Source organism: Eubalaena glacialis, chromosome 3 (assembly GCF_028564815.1).
Source record: "Eubalaena glacialis isolate mEubGla1 chromosome 3, mEubGla1.1.hap2.+ XY, whole genome shotgun sequence".
NCBI lineage: Eukaryota > Metazoa > Chordata > Mammalia > Artiodactyla > Balaenidae > Eubalaena > Eubalaena glacialis.
In genome coordinates this window covers 174,278,238-174,300,601 of record NC_083718.1, presented here as the reverse complement: position 1 = coordinate 174,300,601, position 22,364 = coordinate 174,278,238, and the positions used below count along the sequence as shown (strand labels likewise).

At 46.4% G+C, this 22,364-nt stretch overlaps 1 protein-coding gene across 2 annotated transcripts in view; it reads left to right on the top strand.

Annotated features, from left to right (window-relative positions):
* Positions 1-1,081: 1,081 nt before the first annotated feature.
* The window catches only part of ARID1A (AT-rich interaction domain 1A), a 69,835-nt gene continuing 48,552 nt past the window's right edge, over positions 1,082-22,364 (top strand). For both annotated transcript variants that reach the window (XM_061184687.1, XM_061184686.1), the window contains exon 1: positions 1,082-2,269. In XM_061184687.1, coding sequence (XP_061040670.1) covers positions 1,127-2,269 — 1,143 coding nt within the window. In that variant the 5' untranslated portion in view covers positions 1,082-1,126. The remainder of the gene's footprint in view (positions 2,270-22,364) is intronic.

Genomic DNA, 22,364 nt, shown 5'->3' with positions numbered 1-22,364 from the left:
CGGGTTTGTAAAAGGTTTTGAAGAAGAAAAGTCCTGTAGAGGTGCTAAGTAGCAGCCAAGAGACCAGGCCCGCTGCCAGGGGGTCAGGCCTGGGCCGAGGCGGCCGCGGTCTCGGGCTCAGGCCAATTTTGCAGCCCCAAGTAAACTTCACGGTTGCCGGCTCCCCTACGCGCGGCCTGGAGGGGACCGACCTGGGTAGGAACGCCAGGAGGGAGGCGGCGCAGGCTCCGGAGAGGCGCGAGCTCCGGGCCGGGTTTTCCTCGAAGCCTTCGGCGGCGGCGCTGCCGAGCGAAAGCGGCAGAGGGCCTGCCGCCGCCGCGGCTGGTTCTCTCCCCTCCTCCTTTGTGAAGGGACGGGAGTCCGTTCCACGGCCTGCGCCCGCTCCGCACTCCGCTCCGGGTTTGCCAGGCGGCCGCGACGGCGCTGGGTAAAATGGCAGTGCTGAGCCTCGTGTCGGAGTGAGGGGGACTCGGAGGAGAGTGGGGCGCTCTAGCCGCTCAGTCCGGCCGCCCGCCCGCTCGCCCGCCCGCTGCCGCGCAGCAACCTCAGCCCGCGCCGCGGCCGGGGAAGGGAGGCAGGGCGCCCGGCCCGGCCTACGCTCCGACTCTACCTCCCGGCGCCTGGGCTGCTGCCGCGCGCCCTCCAGCCCGCCCGTCCCGGGTCCCCCTCCCCCCGCTCCCTCCCTCCCTCCCTCCCCGCCCCCTCCCCCTCGCCTGCCTCCCTCCCTCCCTCCCTCCTCCTTTCTCCGGCAGCAGAAAGCGGAGAGTCACAGCGGGGCCAGGCCCTGGGGAGCGGAGCCTCCACCGCCCCCCTCATTCCCAGGCAAGGGCTTGGGGGGAATGAGCCGGGAGAGCCGGGTCCCGAGCCTACAGAGCCGGGAGCAGCTGAGCCGCCGGCGCCTCGGCCGCCGCCGCCTCCTCCTCCTCCGCCGCCGCCAGCCCGGAGCCTGAGCCGGCGGGGCGGGGGGGAGAGGAGCGAGCGAGCGCAGCGCAGCAGCGGAGCCCCGCGAGGCCCGCCCGGGCGAGTGGGGAGGGCAGCCCGGGGGATTCGGCCCCGGGGCGGGGTGGGAGGGGGGAAGAAGACGAAGACAGGGCCGGGTCTCTCCGCGGACGAGACAGCGGGGATCATGGCCGCGCAGGTCGCCCCCGCCGCCGCCAGCAGCCTGGGCAACCCGCCGCCGCCGCCCTCGGAGCTGAAGAAAGCGGAGCAGCAGCAGCGGGAGGAGGCGGGGGGCGAGGCGGCGGCGGTAGCGGCCGAGCGCGGGGAAATGAAGGCAGCCGCCGGGCAGGAAAGCGAGGGCCCCGCCGTGGGGCCGCCGCAGCCACTGGGAAAGGAGCTGCAGGACGGGGCTGAGAGCAATGGGGGTGGCGGCGGCGGCGGCGGAGCCGGCGGCGGTGGCGGGCCCGGCGCGGAGCCGGACCTGAAGAACTCGAACGGGAACGCGGGCCCTAGGCCCGCCCTGAACAATAACCTCACGGAGCCGCCCGGCGGCGGTGGTGGCGGCAGCAGCGACGGGGTGGGGGCGCCTCCTCACTCAGCCGCGGCCGCCTTGCCGCCCCCAGCCTACGGCTTTGGGCAACCCTACGGCCGGAGCCCGTCTGCCGTCGCCGCCGCGGCGGCCGCCGTCTTCCACCAACAACATGGCGGACAACAAAGCCCTGGCCTGGCAGCGCTGCAGAGCGGCGGCGGCGGCGGGGGCCTGGAGCCCTACGCGGGGCCCCAGCAGAACTCGCACGACCACGGCTTCCCCAACCACCAGTACAACTCCTACTACCCCAACCGCAGCGCCTACCCCCCGCCCCCCCAGGCCTACGCGCTGAGCTCCCCGAGAGGTGGCACTCCGGGGTCCGGCGCGGCGGCGGCCGCCGGCTCCAAGCCGCCTCCCTCCTCCAGCTCCTCCGCCTCCTCGTCGTCTTCGTCCTTCGCTCAGCAGCGCTTCGGGGCCATGGGGGGAGGCGGCCCCACAGCGGCCGGAGGGGGAACCCCCCAGCCCACCGCCACCCCCACCCTCAACCAACTGCTCACGTCGCCCAGCTCGGCCCGGGGCTACCAGGGCTACCCCGGGGGCGACTACGGCGGCGGGCCCCAGGACGGGGGCGCTGGCAAGGGCCCGGCGGACATGGCATCGCAGTGCTGGGGGGCTGCTGCTGCTGCGGCGGCGGCGGCGGCGGCGGCCGCCTCGGGAGGAGCCCAACAAAGGAGCCACCACGCGCCCATGAGCCCCGGGAGCAGCGGCGGCGGGGGTCAGCCGCTCGCCCGGACCCCGCAGGTACACGGCTGAGTGGGGAGGGGGCTGGGACGAGCGGGGTCCTGGGAGTGGGGGGCGGCGGCGGGGAGCAGGCCACAGCCGTGGGCTACCCCCAGTCCGGGGCCCCCAGTGCTGGGGAGCTGCCATTGTCTCGCTCTTCCCTCTTAAAATGGCTGCCTGCCTGCCTTCCTCTCTTTCCCTCCTTCAGCCTTTGTGTGGGGCTTTCCCTGAGGTGTCTGCTCCCCTTCTCCCTTTACCCTGGTCCCTTCCAGCCCTGGGAGTCTTCCAGGGGGTGCGGAGCAGAGTGTGCGGGAAAGGGCCCGGCCCGGGGTGACGGGGTGCTGGGGGGTCAGGTTAGGGGTATAGGCAGTGCTAGGAGGTCTGGAGTTGAGTGAACAGTTCTTTGCTCACCTGCCGCTCCTCTCTGCTCCACCCCCCCCCCCCGCCCACCTTATTCTAGGCCGGTCCCCATCTGTGTTTTCAAGGAGGGGCCCCTCAGGCTCGGGGGGACCTCGAGGGAGGGCCGGGGCCTGCTTGGGAGCAGCTAGAGGCCGGCTGCGGTCCACCCAGGGCAGCCCGGGCCGTCTCCTGTCTTAGTCTCCGTCGGCCCAGTGGCCTGGGCTTCTCCCTGGAAGTGCTGGTAAACAGCTGAGTGATTGGAGTAGTAAGTGCAGATTGCTTTGGTTTGGGATTTGAATTATGGAGGTAAAATCCTTCTGTCAAAGCCAGGAGACAGTTGGTCTTAGGTTGACATCCTATCTGTGATCTGATTGGCTCCCCATCTCCTGCTCTTGGCCATTTATAATTGCCTCTGATGTAATGGTACAACAATCCTGATGAGCTCATAAACTTTTACACTCTGCTTTTCTGCCAGTGATAACCCAAACCATCGCTGCCACTATCTGCCTTTTATTCCAGAGCTGAAATTGGCTGTGACCTTGAGGAGGGAGGTTTAAGCAGCAATACTGTATCAGCAGGAGCAGAGCCCAAGACAGGCTGCCCTTGTTACATTGTGTCCGAAACAAAAGAGGAGGCAGTGGCATTTTGCTTGTACCTTGGATTTATTTTGCTTGTTATGTTTTATGCAGACTGAAATAGATTCTGTGTTGTCAGAACAGTAGCTGAGTTTTTCTCTACAATGGGTTTGCTGTTTGTTTTGGTTTTGTGACTTTCCTGATGGTATAAATGACTTCTTTGATGGCTCTGAAGATGCGTTTGTCTTGAGTAATTTTGACCCTGTTCGCTTTGCAGAATTGAAATTATCTTACTGACCTTTTTATTGAGTGGCAAATGTGGGATCTTTATCAGAGGGGGTAGGAAAAAACTTTCTGAGAACTGGAAGCTTTCTGAAAGAGAATTTCATATTTAGGTGTTCTGTTTTAAGGAAGGCTGGCCTCATTCTTTGTTTACATGTTAACACTTTCTTTTGTTAATTGAACTTTGGGAGAGCAGCTCAATTTAAAGGGAAGGACATCTTTCTTGATCTTGAGAGGGGCTGTTTCGTAAAGGCTTGGCTTGGTGAAATTTATCATTTGTTCCTGGAAATATCAAAAAGCCTAGTTTTCTATTTTGTCGTCATTCATTTTACAGCTTTGAAATAGAGGTCAACCAGTTTTTTTCTTTGCATTTTAAGTTACATTTATTTCTATCTTCCAGGATAACAAAGATATGACCTACAATGATACTTAAGACTTGCTTAGAAATTACAACTTTTAGGTGTGTTTTTATGCATTCTGTTTTATTTTGCTCTTCCTCTTCATCATGTTCTGTGTTCAGTGCTTTGGTCAGGAATATTGGGTATTCTTTGGAATCATCTATCTTTTCAAAGCAGGAAAAAGTCTTCCTTCATGTCTGCCCCTCTCCCAGCAGTACCCAGTTGTACCTTTGTCCTATGAGATTTTGTTCACATTTTGTTCACTTCGGCGGCCTAATTAGATGTATTCCCTCCCCATCTTAGAACTGCTTTTCTACTCTTACATTGAGCTGGGAATTTTGAAAATATTTATGTCAGGTAGCAGGTTTAGAGGTCTGTGCCTTGACTCCATGTCTTCCATGATGTTCTACATCTGGGCAAGAAATAGGGGAATTTTAAATTAGATTCCTAGTGTCTGGAGGAGAAATTTTGTCTTAGAACGTCTTCTTTCTGGGTCATTCTATAGTTTCTCTCTTTCCCCTCATTTTTTCCCTTTTGGGGGTGAGGGGGAAAGGAGGCTAAGAAATTTACTTTTCTTAAACCATTAGAGGAAATAATTTGGGGTAAGTCAAGGCTCATTTAAAAACAAAAATTATTTTGAATTCTTTCAGCTTGGGGATATTCAAGCAAATTCTTTTTTTTTTTTTTGGTAAAACCAATTTTTGCCGTATAGTAATTTCTGTTTTTCAGTCATTAAACAAATATTTGAGCACTTTCTATGTACTAGGCACTATGTTCTGTGCTGGATAAATGGTGGGAAAGTAGATACAGTCCCTGTTTGGAAGCTTGTCTGTGCTGCCTTTGTGCGAATTTTCTTATTCCCTTTTAACGTTAACAGGCCTAGCACTTCACACAACATAGATTCTTGTCGGATTTCAGTTCAGTTGCCTGTTCTCCTGAGACCCAGAGCATGGGCTGGTGAGCATTCACTTGTAGAAGAGACAGTGCAACTTCCAGTTTTGTGGGTTGCTTCAGGTGTGTCATCTAGATGAAGGTTGTATTGTAGGTGGGTAAATTTCGTTCTGAATTCCTTTTTGTTACTTAAGGATAAACTACTTGTCAGACCATGATGCCCTATTCTTAAGCATTCTTAAATAATAAGATCTTGCTTTGTCCTCTTCTTTCCCTAACTCAGTCTTGAATTGAGAGTTTTTTGCAAGTGATTCACTTTGTTATAAAGCAGAAACTAACACACCATTGTAAAGCAATTATACTCTAATAAAGATGTTAAAAAAAAAGTTTTTTGCAGGGACTTGATTAACACAGCTAAGGTGGTAATGTTCACTTGACTCTGAATCTTTATGGAATAAAGATTAGGTATGTGTGTGTATTGTGGCTCTGTCTTTTTCACAGGAGCTGGTTGGATCCCATCAAACAAACTTTTTCTTTATGCCTTTGCATAAGTAGTATTGTATCTCAAGGTGTTGAATCCTGCTACTGATGAAATACTTTTCAGTCACCTATGTTCTTGAACCTCGTGTAAAGCTTTTTTTTTTTAGCTGTAGTACCTTGAGCTGGTAGACTACGCTCATCAAAGTAAAAAATCCAATAGAATATGTAGTTCAGGATCAAGGTGGATTTGATTGTAGAAGCTTGGCTGTTAGTTCCTGCTATGGAAATATCAAATGATATTTCCGACTCCTGGGAAACAAATACAGGAATCCTGGGCTTATGGGAATGCCTACTGGCAGAAATTCTGGGCTGACTGAAACACAGGACTCTTGGAGCTCTCTCAAGTAGGAGGGATCAGGAAAACCACACTGAGATGGCACTTAGTTGTGAGAGCTTCATGTTTCTCTGCTTTCCATGAGAGAACTGCTGTGATGAAGGTTGGGATGATGGTGAGAGAAGAGAGAAAGCAGTCAGGACCAAGGCTGGCTTCTTTGTATTGGGCCCTGTGGGGACTTTTTAAGGTTCCTTCCCTTGTGTGTGACACAGAGTAACCATGACAAGTGGCACCTGCTGTAACAAGATGATTTGGATTGCATTAAATATTCATATGTTAGATTGACTCCTGTAGGGTGTGAAGTCTACAGTCACCCTTTTGCAAAGTTAGCGAACCTTATTGTATGTATGTATGTATGTATGTATTTATTTATGGCTGCGTTGGTCTGCGTGCGGTCTTTCTCTAGTTGTGGCAAGCAGGGGCTACACTTCCTTGTGGTGTGTGGGCTTCTCATTTCGGTGGCATCTCTTGCTGTGGAGCACACGCTCTAGGTGCTCGGGCTTCAGTAGTTGTGGCACGCGGGCTCTAGAGCGCAGGCTCGGTAGTTGTGGCTCACAGGCTTAGTTGCCCCATGGCATGTGGGATCTTCCTGGACCAGGGATTGAAGCCATGTCTCCTGCATTGGCAGGCGGATTCTTAACCACTGCGCCCCAGGGAAGTCCCAGTGAACCTTTTTTAAAACGTGGAAATAAGCTAACAAAGTAATGGTCAGGGTCTTTTCCCATTCCCATCCCCTAAAAGTTTGTATTGATTGGCTTCAAATCCCAAAATTCTAGAAGCAACTGAAGCATGCAAATATGGCTAAAATATGGTATTCAAAATAAATTGGCACTGAATAGTTCTTTCCTGCCAGTGAGATGGGATGATACCTTGGTCTCTGAAATGGAGTCCTGATTCCCTTGGCTTTCATTTCTGGTTTTTTCCCTGTTTAGATTGGTCATTATCATTACTGATGTGCATCGAGTTGTGTGTGGTATAGTAGTGAGCACTAAAGAGCACAGGACTCAGAAGGAAGGAGGAGCTTTGGTTCCACGTGCAGCTCTGGATTAAGCTGTGTGACTTTGGGCAGGGCATTTGCCTCCTCTGTTTCATTTTCTCTTCGTTGGTAAAGTGAAGCTGGTGAACTGCATAATCTTCTCTGATGCTACGCATCTGTCTGTGCTTCCATATCTGGCTTGTTAGGAGGGCAGTTTTCTTCCTGTACCTTTTTCGATAGGGATCCTGAGACCATCTTTCTTTCCCTGGGCTCAAGGAACTCAAGGCTGTTTTCTCTTGAGGATTTACAGGAACAAGCTCTAAATAGTTGGGTGCCACTGTGGTCTGTGGTCCTTCACAGAAAAAGCCCTACCAGATTGTTTTTCTTTGAGACTGTTAATCTGTTTGTCATTAGTCATTTCACCTGGCTGGTGGTATTAATACACTAAACAGTAATTGAAAAATTAGACTTCATTAGAGCAAGACTTGAAAAATAGTTCCTTCAGAATCTCCATGAGGGGATTTTGGATAGATTAGGGATGGGGTGAGGAGTGGATATTCATAAATTCAACATTAACACTGTTTCTTTGGTGGGGGGTGAATAGGAAGGTGGGGAGAGGTAGTATTAAGCTCTCCAGAGTCTTCTGGTGTTTGGGCAGGTCTAGGTCTGGTTTGGGCAGTTGGTTGTAACCTGAGTGCCTGAACTTGCCCTGTAAGTTTTGCTGAGAGAGGAGCAAAAGTTCCTGAGACTGGAACAGGAACAGGAACAGGAAAAGCTAAGCGTCTCAGGGTCAACTTCATAGGTGTATGGCCATTTCTCATACGCCTGTTGTTTTTTTTAAACTATGTTGTGTGGTTTGCAGTTGGTCCTGGAAATGCTGTTCTTTCAGCTGTTCTCCAGTATACCAGAATTTCCAATTTTTCTCCTCCTGGTTTAGTAGTTAAAAAGTGTAATTTAGGCATCTCTTAGAGGTGTGTTAGAAGGAAGCTTCCCTTTATGAAAGAGGGAAAAAGGTAGAGGGAAAGGTGTTTGATAATTCTCTGCTTGACACAGCAGCTTCTTCTCTCTGAAGGAACCAAGTGTTTCAGAGCTTTGTGTAAATACTTGCTGAGCTGTCAATATGTACCCAGGAGGTTTCTATAGTAAGATGTAAACGGCTCTATAGAATGTTTGACAGGCAAATTAATAAACAGTTTTCAAGCAAAGATAATGCTCGTTTCTTCTCACGTGGTGGAATAAAATAACATTGGAGAAAAAGACTTGGGGGTAGGGAAGAGAGGGTAACGCTGGGGGGTAGAGGTGGGGGTGGAGAGCATGCAGATGAGAAGAGATGATCTAAAAGAGGTTTGAAGTGAAAAGATGATGCCCTGGAAGAGAAACCTCCCTGGTTCTGGCTCCATGCTGAGTTCAGGGCACGTGGAGCCCTGTTTAAAATCGGTTGCAGTTGCAGAGTGAAAATAAACAGAAGTTTGGAAAGAAGGTCCTAAGTTTCAGTTAGTGAAGTAAGTGTGCTCCTAAAGCTTGGTTTATGAGACTGTGAGTTTTAAATTTAAAGCATTGTTCTTTCAGAACGTTTCTGTAGTTTGGTGAGATGTTTTTAGGGTTGGGTTTGCATTTTTGGAATACCAAAAAGGAAAAAAAAGATACTACAACTTCAGTGCTGTCCTCAGCCTCTGTTCTGCTTTGGCTCTCAGGATTATAAGCCCACTCCTCCAAGGGCCAGGTTTAATTTTTTTAAAAAATTAATTAATTTATTTATTTTTGGCTGCGTTGGGTCTCCGTTGCTGCATGCGGGCTTTCTCTACTTGTGGTGAGAGGGGGCTACTCTTCGTTGTGGTGCGCCGGCTTCTCTTGTTGGGGAGCATGGGCTCTAGGCACGCGGGCTTTAGTAGTTGTGGCACATGGGCTTAGTTGCTCCGCGGCATGTGGGATCTTCCTGGACCGGGGCTCGAACCCGTGTCCCTTCCTTCATTGGCAGGCGATTTTTAACCACTGTGCCACCAGGGAAGCCCGGGCTGGGTTTAATTTATATAGCTTTTACTGGACTCCTGTGCATCACTTAATTTTATATTAAAATTAATGCCCCAGGTTCCTGGGTCAGTACAGTGTTTGCGGACTCGCTAAGTCCTGCCTGAAGGGTTATGTGGGTAGATTCAATCTTTGTTTTTAAAATTGCCATTTTAGGATTAAAAACGTTTCTGGTTCTTCTGGTGAAACATTCTTTTTATGGAGGAGGAGGTATTTTAGAAGTGTTTTATCTGTCTGCCTATCGTACTCTCCCTTGGTAGCCTTGTGAGATGACCAGATTTACTTTCTCAAAGTCTCTTTTTAAACGTAATCCACTGACTCTGACACCAGTGTTCTTCACAAGAAATGTTTTTTAGACCAGAGTCCTGGAAGTGCCTTTTTGACTCAGCATAGTAGTAGGGAGTATGAATGTATTTATGGCCCTGACCATAATTTTTAGTTAGTTTCAGCTAACTTACCAAAGGCTATCAGCTTGTTTTAAAACAAGGTACAAAAACTTGGGTTGACACTGACATTGATTGCCCAGGCCTTTCCCCAGTATGGTGGTAGGGAGGGTATTAGAATTTCAGGCTTGTTGCTGAGAGCATGATTTCTAGCTCAGGGGGATCTGGAGATTCAAATGGGGGTGGGAAGTAGCTCTTTGTGAACATACCTACTAGATACTAGGGAGGGACTTAAAAGATAGAGGCAATATCTGCTTCAGAGGAATTTAGTTTTCTTGGGAAGCATGCTTATGTGTACACATTTGGAAAACTTGCAAAGCAGGGTTTTACAAATGGATACAGACCAAACTAAGTGTATGGGCTGAAGGAATCTGAGAATAAGGAGCAGTCACATTTGGGCAGAGTAAACCTGGGACAGCTTTTCAGAGGCAGTGATTTGTGAAGTTAAATGTCCAAGAAGGGGAAAGTTAAAATATTAATTTGCTTTTTCATAATGCTACTCTGAGTTTCATGGGCTTTACAGAATTCAAATTACACATCCACCCCCAGACCTGTAGTTGTCTCATTCTGGTGACGTTGAGAATTTGGACTGTAACCAGTTCCATGAAAGAGAGTGGTTTCAGGGTCTTAGTGGTTCCTGTGGTTATGTGGGGCCTTTAGTACAACCTGCCAAGTTCTTGGCTAGTTCAGAGGCTCTTTTGTAGTAATTTTGGGTTTGGAAGGTTGTGTCACCTTCAGAGTTGTGTGCCCTGGACAACTCTACAGTGACAGTCGTTCAACTTTGGTTAGAGAGCCTGAGTTTTTTCTTTTCCGGCAAAGTTAATTGACCTTTCTTAAAACAGGAGCCATGAGGTACCTGTCTGGACTCAGGCTGCTGCTGTTTCTGAAGGTTTGGGAGCTGTACTCAAGCTGAGTTGCTTGGATCAGACCTTATATTGAGGGTTGTTGGGTGGGAAAGCCTGTACATATGCAGTTTGCCCATCTGTTCACAGAAATGGCCTTTAATATTGTTTTTGATTAGGTTGCCTGTGGCCAAGAAGCTCATAAATGCTGCAAACACATGCTTATTCCTTATGGGAGCCTCTGAAATGTAGTGATTTTGGTTTCTCTTTACCTGCTAGTCCATGTGTGATTGGATCACATGTGGTTTCTGGCCCTTTTCAAATGGTAAGTGGATGCTTAACAGCTGAAGATGCATGGAGTGTCCAGTACCAGGCTACTACAGTGCTTCCACCTGGAAGAGAAGGGTGGGTTACACTGTTACAGTATAAACATATGGAGTCTTGAATACAGATTCTAGTTTGGAAATGTCTCTTCCACCATCTTTACCTTGCCATTCTGGCATTTTGCAAAAGTGAGTTTCCAGTAACTCAGAATTGGGCACAGTGGTTCACCAGCAAGTGTGTAGGGGCTTGAGATGAACTTAGTCAGTCCAGGTTTTAAGAATCCAAGTTGGGGTGAATGTTGACTTAACTGCCTTGAGTATTCTTCCCTGAACTTGCTCTTCCCCCTATTTAAATGGATGGCATTAGTATTTATTGAATTTGAAGGGACATCTGAGTGAACTTTTATTTTTGTTAGTCATTTGTGCATACTAGAAGATGGTCTTGGGACAGGTTGAGTCTGTATTTCCCAGTGGCTTCTGCATTTTCTAAGGGTGGACTGCAGTGGGAAGAAGTCTAATGCCAAGAATGCATTCCAACATGCTGCAGAGTAGGAAATTTGATCCCTAAAATGTTGACTTAGTGTTGGTTATGGTACATATTAGAAATCACTCAGTAATCCAGGACAGATTTTTGTCGTCCTTCAGGAAGTTAATGTTGGTATGAAATACGAAGGGGCTTTGGGCACTGGGCTGTGTGCTCTGCAGGCCCAGAGTGCTGCTTGAATATGAAGAGGAAATGTGCTATGTGCTTTTTTTTTCTCTTTTGCATTTGGGCTTCCTTATGGCTTCACTGCTTCTGGGTTCCTAAGTCTGCAGTGTTAGGTATTAGACTTCCTCCTCCCTTGGCACTGGCACATTCATGATTTTTTTGTGGCTCATCACCAGCAGCCAAGATTTTTGTATGCTTTTCCCTCTTAAACTTGTTAGCTTTCAGCTTGCTTGTTTATAGACATCTCTGTTAAAAGGAACTCCCCCCTCAAGATCTAGCACCAGCATGACGGCAGCAGGGGAGTTTAGGGATTGGTGTGATATTTGAAAACCCATTTGCTGTGTGCTTAGTGTTTTTATTTTGCCTCCTGTTTTCCTTGAGGTCACAACTTGCATGAGTGCATCTGGGTCCAGCTGTTTATTCTCAACTGACTGGTGCCTGGTGTACTTTGACTTTAAGAAGAGTGTGAGTTCAGCCACGTGGTAGAGGATTAAAGGCTACATCGTGCTGGGTGCTTCCTTTTAGAGGAAACAGATATGTCTTTGGGCTCTTCTTGCCCAGTGATTTCCCCTCTCTCTGGGGTAGACCTTATTACAGCTTTCTGTTGTTCTTAGAGAACAAATCACCTGAGCAGAATGCTGGGAATTGGTTGCTCTTTGTTACTACATCTTTTCTGGTGAATACAGATGGCTTTCTCTCTTGCCTTTTGGACAAGATTCTGTTCTGGTCGGAAGGTGATGGAGTTTCATGGCATTAGTTTAGGAGTGTGAAACTCTTGATTCAGATTTGGATAACCTGCCTTTCGTTTCCAGACTTCTAACTTTTTACCTGTTTAGGAATTTGGGCTGCCAAAGATATTAATAAGGATTTGGGGATCAATTCTGTAGGTAGTTTGTCCACGACTTTGTCCTGGGCCAGGGGTAGGCCAAGGACCTCACTGAGTTCCCTGTTTTCAAGTGATGGTGTGTTGGGGGTGAATATTAATGATAATTACCATGTAGTTGAGTACTTGCTATGGGCCAAGCACTAAGCTTGGGTCTCTCCAGGAATTTCTTTATTTAATCTTCACAATCATGAGAGGTGGGTTCTAGAATTATTCCTCCCACTTTACAGATGAGGAAGTAGAGTAAGAATGAGAAATTCGCCCTAGGACAAAAAACTAGTAAAAGGTAGAGTTCAGATTTGAATCAAGGTTTGTCTGATTCTCCAGAGCTGTGAAACATTATACAATACTAAGTTTGCTTCTCCAAAATAAATTATTCAAGCACTAGACCTCGTTGGGACATTATTTTTTGCAATAGTCTAGAACTCTTTTTTTTAAAAACTATGTATTTATTTATTTAGGCTGTGTCGGGTCTTCGTTGCGGCATGCGAGATCTTTAGCTGCAGCGTGCATGTGGGATCTAGTTCCCCGACCAGGGATGGAACCCGGGCCCCCTGCATTGGGAGCTCAGATTCTTAGCCACTGGACCACGAAGGAAGTCCCTAGAACTCTTAAATGGGGTGAAAGACTGAAAAGCCTTTAGTTACAGTTTGACATTATGCCTAGATTTCTGTCCCATCCATCTCTTCCATTTAGAATTTTATTTAGGTTTTTGATGAATGTCTGTATGATCCCGATGGTAAGAATTGGCAGGATTTGGTCCTTAGGCCCTTTTCTCTTTGAGAATGGGGATAGAGGTAGGATTCAGGCTCAAAGATAGAGCCCTTCACTGTGGCCTAAATGAGAGTAACTTGCATTATGAAAATATTTGCAGAGTGATTTTACTTTCTAGAACTTGGAGCACTCACTGGAGAGATGAGGATTATTGTCTTAATTTTCCACTTCTGGGAAGTGAACACGTAAAGGTTAAGTGCCTCACACAGTTTCATGTCAGAGTCAGCTCTAAAAGCGAGGTTTAAAGTTCCCTTAGGCTGTGTGACTTCAGGCAAGTCACTTCTCTGAATCTGTATCCTCAACTGTATAATAAGGAAAAATATCTACTTGCAGCTGTAGTAAACGTTAAATAACATACATGAAAGTATTACTTGTTATCCAATAAAATTCGAACACAGCTCCTAGTTGGTAGAGGCCCCTGCTTGAGAGGGGGATAGAATTGAGTGGTTAAAGACAGACAACATTAGTCTGTGCTGAATTAAAAGCTATCCCATAGTTTTGTTTTCTTTGTTTTTTAAAATAAATTTATTTATTTATTTATTTATTTTTGGTTGTTGTGTTGGGTCTTCGTTTCTGTGCGAGGGCTTTCTCCAGTTGCGGCGAGCGGGGGCCACTCTTCATCGCGGTGCGCGGGCCTCTCACTGTCGCGGCCTCTGCCATTGCGGAGCACAGGCTCCAGACGCGCAGGCTCAGTAGTTGTGGCTCACGGGCTTAGTTGCTCCGCGGCATGTGGGATCTTCCCAGACCAGGGCTCGAACCCATGTCCCCTGCATTGGCAGGCAGATTCTCAACCACTGCGACACCAGGGAAGCGCTATCCCATAGTTTTTACCTGGGCCCATAGCATTTTTACCTGGGCCGTGTTTAGAAATGCAAATACTCATCCAGACCTACTGAATCCAAAACTCTGGCAGTATGTTTTAACAAGACCTCCAGGCCTCTATAATGCACACTCAAGTTTGAGAACTACTGGATTTATGCTCAACTAGGCTACAGAATATATCTGAAATACCTGAGGGGTTTCTTCCAAATTATACCAAAGGCTAATGTTTCAGATGTATCTGCCCTTCCCATGATGTTGAAAGTGTGTTATTGGTTGGAGAAAAGGTTAAAAGTGCTAGGGGTTGGGGGAGAAGAAAGAAAATACTTTTGAGATGGATCTTCTATACAGTAATGACAAACTCTGTTTGTTTATAGGACCTGGGGACTCCTTGCCCTCTGTTTCTCTTTCTTTTAGCTCTTTGGTGGCATAGCATGAGGATGGTTCTGGTTTGATGAAGGTGGAAAAGCTCATTTTAGGATGATGGCCTATGGTGGCCTCCAAGTATGACCAGTTGAGAAAACTGCCCAAAAAGTCATTCTTGAAAATGCTGCTCAGAGGCTAGTATTGGAAACCTTAATTAAATGCCATGATATCCTTTCTGCTCGTTGATGGCCAGCTGATCTGAGAATCTGGTGGTCTCTGAGTAGACCATTCTTAATGACTTCCCTCTATCTCTCATCCCCCACCCCTCAGTGCCCACCTTGAGTTTTGCTGTGATTCCTTTCCTTGTGTCCCTTGTTGTGAAGTCCTAGTAAATAAACCCTCTAAGAAGACTCCTGACAAGTTACCCCATCTCTCAAGTGGATGAGGTCTCTTTGAGGAATGGACATTTTTTTTTTTTTTTAATCTTTTTTTTTTATTTATTTATGGCTGTGTTGGGTCTTCGTTTCTGTGCGAGGGCTTTCTCTAGTTGTGGCAAGCGGGGGCCACTCTTCATCGCGGTGCGCGGGCCTCTCACTGTCGCGGCCTCTCTTGTTGCGGAGCACAGGCTCCAGACGCGCAGGCTCAGTAATTGTGGCTCACGGGCCCAGTTGCTCCGTGGCATGTGGGATCTTCCCAGACCAGGGCTCGAACCCATGTCCCCTGCATTGGCAGGCAGATTCTCAACCACTGCGCCACCAGGGAGGCCCAGGAATGGACATTTGAGCCAAAACCTGTCCCTAGTTGTATGACTTAATAAGGATTGTGCTTGGCACAGAAATGGAAGTTACAGAAATGGTCAGATAATAAACATTAATAATGCAAAGACCAAGTGGAGAACCAGAGTTGTAGTTCATGGGGGCTTTCTGAAAACCTGATGTGGTTTCTGAATCCTTCCCATTGAAAACATGTTTCCTGTACCAGACCTCTTTTCCCTCCTGCCTGAGAAGGGAAGCTGTGATCACTGTGACCTGGCTGCGATGAAGGCAGAGGCTTCCAGGAGGCAGTATGCTGACAGTTTGATCTGTGATTTGATATTTGTATGTACAGACAATACTCTGGTAGTCATATGTTCCGTGTGTGTGTTTTTGTGTTCTAGACTCACTTTATCATCCCTCTGCCATTCAGCTTTATTTTCTCTCTGTTCTTGTTTTTTTCCTTTTTCATTCTTTCCTTTGGTTTCTAACTCTGTTAGTAGAATGCAAAGCACATGGAGACTTCAGTAACTTTAACACACCAGAGCTGATAAAATGTCTTAAGAGAACCGGAGAGGCAATTTATACCACTTTCAGATCAACATCGTTTCGGTGAAGATTCCTGGTATCTGCTTACCTCTGTCGGAATGGCCTGGCTAACTAGAGGCAGGACATGTCTTTATCTAATAAACTAAGAAACAGAAGTTTCCTAGATGATCTCTCCCTCTTCTCTTTTCTCACCTTATTGCCTTTGGTCTGGAGACTTTCTTAGCCCTCCTTAATCTGTTTTGGGGGTTCTGTTGGTCTAAGACAGATTTGTAACATTCTTGTTTTTCTTTCTAGTCTGTGATTTGAATCTTCTGCTTTCCCAGTGCAGCTTTGAATTGGCTTCTTTAAAACCCCTACATAAAACCTCAAGTGACCAATATGTGGTCTCATTATGGTATTTTGGGTTAAAATAAAATGAGATTGAGATTGCCTTATTCAAGGCACACAGAATTTCCCTTTGGTAAATGTGTCTGGGTGAGTGAACACAGCAATCTCAGAAGAGTGTATGAGCCAAAACAGACTTGGTGGGGGGGTACGGATAAATATTAGCTAGATTTCCGTAGCTTAGCGTGCCAAGTATTCATCCCAATTTGATTATACTGGCCAGAGATAGCAGGAAAGACAGCTGGTAACTTTGGTCTAGTGTCATGCATTTCTGGTATAAACGATGAAGCCAGGCTCTTCTGTACACATTTGTGTGGACAGTGGTGTAGAGGAGGTTGGTACCAATGTACTTTTGGAGCTCTGAAAAGAATAGGAGAATCTATAGTACTCTATGGCTTTTCATTCAGGGAATTGCTGACTTTAAAAAAGCCTGAGGATTTGGAAGCATCTATAATCTTAATAAGGTTGGCTGTGCCCTTGGCCATTCTTTAACTTATTTTATTGTGCCTGTTATAGTGGACATAGGGGGACCAAGGGAAAGGCTGGCATTTTTGGAAAGTGGTCCAGGGCAGACCTAGGAATTAATGAAAGTGCCATGGCTGCTGCTTCTCAGTGTCTTTATCAAAATATAGTACTTGATTGGATTGATTACAATCAAAGCATGATGGCAAACAGATTCCCCTACTGCATGTAAATCAAGTTCCTACAGCTAAGTGATGTGTCACAGATACCTTTTTTAGTATAGAAGGAAAAACTTTGGCAGAATGTAGAACTGTGCACTTAGAGAAATTTAGAACCTTTTTATATGACCCATGCCAGACCAAGTTTGGAATTATAGATAAAGTAAAAGGAATGGGGGAAAAGAGAGCTTTTTAAAGGAGAAGGCAAGGAGGCCTTAAAGTTTTTTGGCTAGAAGCAGTTTTTGCCTTTGCCTTTTTTGTCTATTTTTGAGCAGTTATCTGTAAAGCAATTTAACATATGGAAGAGGGAGTAGTATTTTAGAAACTAGGTCAAAAGAACTAGGTGTGATTTAGAAGTGTTGTCTTTACTGAAAAGTTGATATATACTCTCCTGGGTAAAGCTCTGTTTGAAAGGCTATGTGACCCTTGCCTCTCCATGTATCCCTTAAGTGTACCGTATCAATTCCTGATTAATGACAAATAGGTAGGGAAGAAAATGTCTAAACCTACTTAGAGCTTCATTCTTAACCTACTCAGTTGGGCTGTGGTCCATCCACAATAAGGTCCTTTCCCTGGTAGAAGCACCAAAGGATGGTTTGTGGGAGGAAATACTTTTTTCTGATATCAACCCATAACACCTCGTGTGGGTAGTAAGGTCTGTATATTGTTAAGTTTTTAATTATTAAGCATATACTGGAAGGCAGTATACCAACCTATTTTCCTTGTATACCATCAGGTTTTCTTGGACTTTGATCATATGCCCCATTTCTCAAGAATTTTCAGGATAAGAACTTTTTTTTAGCTCACTTAATTGTCCAGTCCTGTTACTGAAATATTGTCTAATTTAAAGCATACAATAGTTGGGACTTGCCAGTGTAAGAAGTCTTGTGGCAAAACTTTTTTTGAAAAACATGTGAGTACCTACCTACCATTTGGCAGTTGCTTACAGTAATGTAACAGCTACTTAATGAGCTTCTACAATGTATTAGGCAACAGGATTCATAATGCCATGGAGTACTTTCTAGTAGGGAAAGATATAAATAAATAATTACAAATAACTATATAATTATAATTGTAATTAATGCACTGGGGAAGTACTGCCTTCAGTAAATTATTTTCCAACTATTTTATAAAGTAAATTTTTATTTATGGTTACCTTGGCTAGTGGGTGACTTTGTACTGTTGGGCTCTTGGGATAGGTACCAGTCAGTTCTGATTCCCTTTCCCATCACTGCTCCAGGGTCAAGTGTTACAGGAAATTCTCCATCTCAGATTGGACTTGTAATGGGCTAGAGTCCATTGTTTCTCAGTGAGGCTCTTCTTTGTGTGGAGATGCATTGCAGGACATTTGGCATCCTGCTCCCCAGGTAATAAATGCCAGTAATACCACAGAATCGCTGTGATAACCAAAAAGGCACTTTCGTACTTTGTTTCCAAACACTTTTCAGGGCTAGTATTGCCCTGGTTGAAAACCATTGGGCTTTACTGCCAGGATTCTTGGAAGGAGCTATTGAACAAATTCCTTTGGGAGAACAGACTGAAAGTAGGTAGAGCTTGAGAACTGGACTGGTCAACCCTTTTGGTGTCTAACTTGTGTGTGTGTGTGTGTGTGTGAGTGTGTTTGTGTTTAAGTTTTCTTTATTTTTAAAAAATATTTATTTATTTTTGGCTGCGTTGCGTCTTCGTTGCTGCACATGGGGGCTACTCTTCGTTGCAGTGCACGGTCTTCTCATTGCGGTGGCTTCTCTTTGTTGCAGAGCACAGGCTCTAGGCACACGGGCTCAGTAGTTGTGGCTCACGGGCTCAGTAGTTGTGGCACACAGGCTTAGTTGCTCCGCGGCATGTGGGATCTTCCTGGACCAGGGCTCGAACCCATGTCCCCTGCATTGGCAGGCGGATTCTTAACCACTGCGCCACCAGGGAAGTCCTGTATTCTTGTTTTTTAAGTGGGTATTTTGAAACTTCTTTCAGCTCCATTCTGCTTTTTCTCCTATTGAGTATGGAGAGGGGGAAGTAATTTATTTGTTAGTTAACTTCTAGTTGACCACTTTGGGTTTCTGGTCTTGAGTGTGTGGGACCAGACCTTGGTCTGGTTTCTAAGCTTTATTGCTTAGAAATTTGGGACTTGTGTAGGATGATAATAGCTAACATTTTGGGTGCTGGAGGATATAGCAATCAAACACAGACACATACCTTGTATTCTAGCCTTGCAGCTTATATATTCTAGTCTAGGATATAGACATTAAATAAGATAAATAAGTAAACTTTAGCATATAGTATGCTTAGTGATATGTGCTCAGGAGCAAAGTTAATCAGGGATCAACTATAAGAAGTGTGCAGGATTGAAATCTTAAATGGGTACACCAGGGGAGGCCAAATTGAAGTGATATTTGATGTGAGAGAGCTATACTAATACCTGAGAGAAGAAAGAGTATTCCAGGTGGAGAGATCAGTGAATACAAAGACTCTGAGGCTGGAGCATGTCCAGCTGGTTTGAAGAACAATGTTTTGTTTCGTTTTAATGTATTAACTTGCTTCATTCAACCCTGAGGGTGCTACTACTGCCGTCTCTATTCTGTTGATGTAGAAACTGAGGGACAGAGAATTTGAAGGCATTGTGGAGGCAGAGCTCTTAGGACTTACTGTGTTGAACCAAAGCATTTCCTCTCAGCATGAAAGAGGTTAGGAATTGCCAAGACCTCTAGAATTCCACTTTCTCTTTCACAGTCCCCTTTCTTTTCCTCTTTTAAAGTAGGAAAGTTTGTTTTACACACGGATGTCTACCTTCCCGGAGTTTATGTTCTAGTCTAGGATACAGACAGTGAACAAGGTAAATAAGTAAAGCATATAGTATTGTTAGTAATAGGTGGTCAGGTGAACAAGACAGTCGGGGATTAAGTATAAGAATTTGGGAAATCTTGTCTTTGAGAATGCTGCTTATTTGGGAATCTGAGGTCCATTCCTGGTTTTTCTCTATTGGCCAGGCACTGCCCTCTTCAGACCATCGTTTGGCTAAGGAAGCTGAACGTGCATCTGAGTTCTAGAGTCATTCTGTGCTGGAGATGGGAGGAGATTTGGAGGGAGGCCATGCAGCCCAAATGCTCCCAGACTGGACATGAGAATTGCCTGAGGAGATTCCTGGCCCCATCCCAGAGCTGCTGATTCAGAATCTAGAGGGCGGGATTCAAGTGTGTAGCTGAGGAGGTTAAGGTACAACCTGGTTAGTGCCTACCCCTCTCTCCCCAGCTGGTCAGAGAACTGGGATTGAAACCCAGGCATTCTCTCAGTCTAGTGTACTCTTTTCACCGTGTTGTAATGCTGCCTTACTCTTGAGATTAAAAAGCTGTAAACAAGGGGATGTTTAATTTTATCAAGTGGCATTTCATTCTTGTTTAATCATTGTCTTGGGGCCTTACTGTTTTATATATTATATCCCTGGGTTTTAAGTAGTACCTGAAGAATTCTTTCTCAAGAAGGTATGTGTCTTTTTTAGAGGCTTTTGTAATTCATTGGAAATTGGGAAAAATTGGTTAGCTAAGTTTGGTCTTCCAAAAAAGTGATCATCATTTTTGGAAGAGCACTTTCTCTTTGAAAGGTGGCTAATGAAAGTGCTCTGGATGAGAAGAACTTTATCATTTGTTGGGGAATTTATTACTTTAATGCTCTACTTGCTTTATTTGAAGAGCTCTTTCAGGACCCAGCGAAGAAATAAAGAAATGCCAGCCACCTGGTTGTGGTTTTTCTGTCACGCCTCTTCTGGGCGGACAGCTGCGAGGTGGTTATTACGGTTGGCTCTCATCATTTGTTTGAGTTTTGTGGACGATTCAGTGACTTTTCCCCCTTTGGTCTCTTTTTTCTACCCTTAGTGAGTTTTTTTCTGACTTTCTGGTCTGGAAGGATGGAGCACAGTAGCCTAAATATCTCTGAGCCAGGGAGAGAGCCAGGCATCTTGTCTTGTTCTCTATCACTTTAGAGACAGTGTGGGTTGGAAGGTCCTGAGTCTGTTGTCAGGTTGCAGCCCCTCCTAGGAGTTCGGTCAGCTTGATGCTTCAGGTAATGTCTTTGAAATGGGCTCTTACTTAAGGCTGCAAAGGGGAATGTGCCCTGATCTTCAAGAATCATTTCTGTAAACAGAATGGGGTAGATAGAACTTTTAATTGACTTTGGATTTTTTATTTATATTCAACTTGGACACTTACGGAACGTTGAAAGAATTTTTTAAAAAACTCTTTCGGGTGGTAGTTGTAAACTAGTTGTTGGTAATTCCTCTCTCACCATAGGCATATGACCAGTTTGTTGAGAACTGGAATGAACTAGAACTAAAATGAAAGAATTGTTTTCAGTCTCTTGTGAAGTAGAAAAATGGGGTGTTATTCTCAGGTTATGAATGATAAGAAACATAGGCTGAGTGGGTTGATCTCCTGGGTCAGGTGTTGGTATATCTGATGAGAGATTTTTATTTTCTTATCAGTATAGCTTCAGGAGATCGTTAGTGATGTCTCTGGTGAGGCCAAATAGGAAGTGAAGAATCTCTTATTATCCTGGGTCACATAAACAGTGGGCACATGACTGTTTAAATGGAAAACAAAATGAAGGGAAGGAATCTCCTTATTTTAGGAGGCAGGGTCTGGGGATAGAACTAAACGCAGGTTTCTGGGCAGTTTTTCCTTGATTGGGGTTGGGCCCCTAGACCAGTCTTCAAAGCCATGAAGTGTACTGGAGGAGTGAGAAAAAACAGGATGAGGATACAGATGTCTGTGTGGCTGGGGAGGGGGGCACTATGAGAATGATTTATGCTGGTCAGCTCACGTGTATCGGGGTGCAAAGGGTGGTTCTCTCTATGGAATCTACTCTGTCCTTCCTCAGACTGAGTGTGGGGCCACGTGGAGCTTGCGGGAAGCTGAGAGCACGTTGGTTGGGAGAGGCCTTAACTTTTGTATTTATCCCTCCCTGGAATGCTCCTCAATAGGGGAGCGTCCCATAGGGGAACTGGATCAACAGCTGCCGCCTGTCCCTGTAATCACAGGAAGCCAAGGCCGGGTGCCTTTGTATGGGAGCTCCACAGCCAGACAATAGTTTGTGCTGGCGGGGCCATGTGGCGAGTCACGTGACCTGGGGCTGTTTTCTGCCGGGGTCCTTACCCATCTGTTCTTTCGGCTCTTTCTGGGTTATCAGGCGCCAGTCCAAGTCCTCCCAGGCAGCCAGCTTCATGGCCAGAGATTACGAGCACTAACCTTCCTGGCAGGGGTGGTGTGGCTTCGCGTTTATGCAGATTAGCCATGTGTTTCTCACTTCAAGGCGTTCCACAGGAAAAGCCTTTTCCTGTGTTTGGCTCTCAGTGGGCGGTTCCCAGTTTACTGTACTGGGACTCAGCAAGCAGCAGGCGTGCACGAGAGGGATCACAGTACACTGGCCCCCTCCCATTCCACCTCCAGTGCTACGTCACCACAACACAACCGCTCGAGCTCTCATACTGTTGGTGTCATTCATTCGGTGCCAAGATTGCTTTAAAAAATTCCCTTGGCCCCAGTTCAAACAGGAGTACAGCTGGGATGTGTTAGATTTTAGGCAGTCTGCCCTCAATTTGAGATGAGTTATAAATAGCAGTGCCGACTTCCTTAACTACCGCTCTCTGAGGTAAAATGCAGGTTAATTACTGTGGGAATCAATTAGGTGGTTCTTTTGGTTAAAGAGCCAGGGTTGCTTTTTTTATTGTTATTATTAAAAGTCATACAACAAATCTGGCCAGGAATAAATTGAAAGCGCAATGAGTAAGAAATAATATTCTAGGTTTCTACTGGCCTCAACTAGTTGGCATTTAGGGTGACAGGACAAGTGGTAGTCAAGACTTCTGCTTTCTGATGGACACATTTTTGGCAGCCCGGTCCATCTCTCTCCAGTCATGTTCTTGCTGGTCCTTGGGTACCAAATCTGGCTCCTTTGGTTTGCTACACGGTCACTTCCTTTCTGCATCTTTGGATTGGGACTGAAGCCTGGAACTTTCCTCAGTTGGACTTTTATTTCAAGAAAATTAAGAAGTTTCTCTTTCCTGGTGCCACTGCATGTGGTGTGGTGCGTTTTGGTGAACAGTATCTCTCATTTTGAGGTTGGAGTCCCTGGCCCCGCCTTCTCTGCTCTCTTCTCAATCAGTTGTGATCAGACGTTGGAG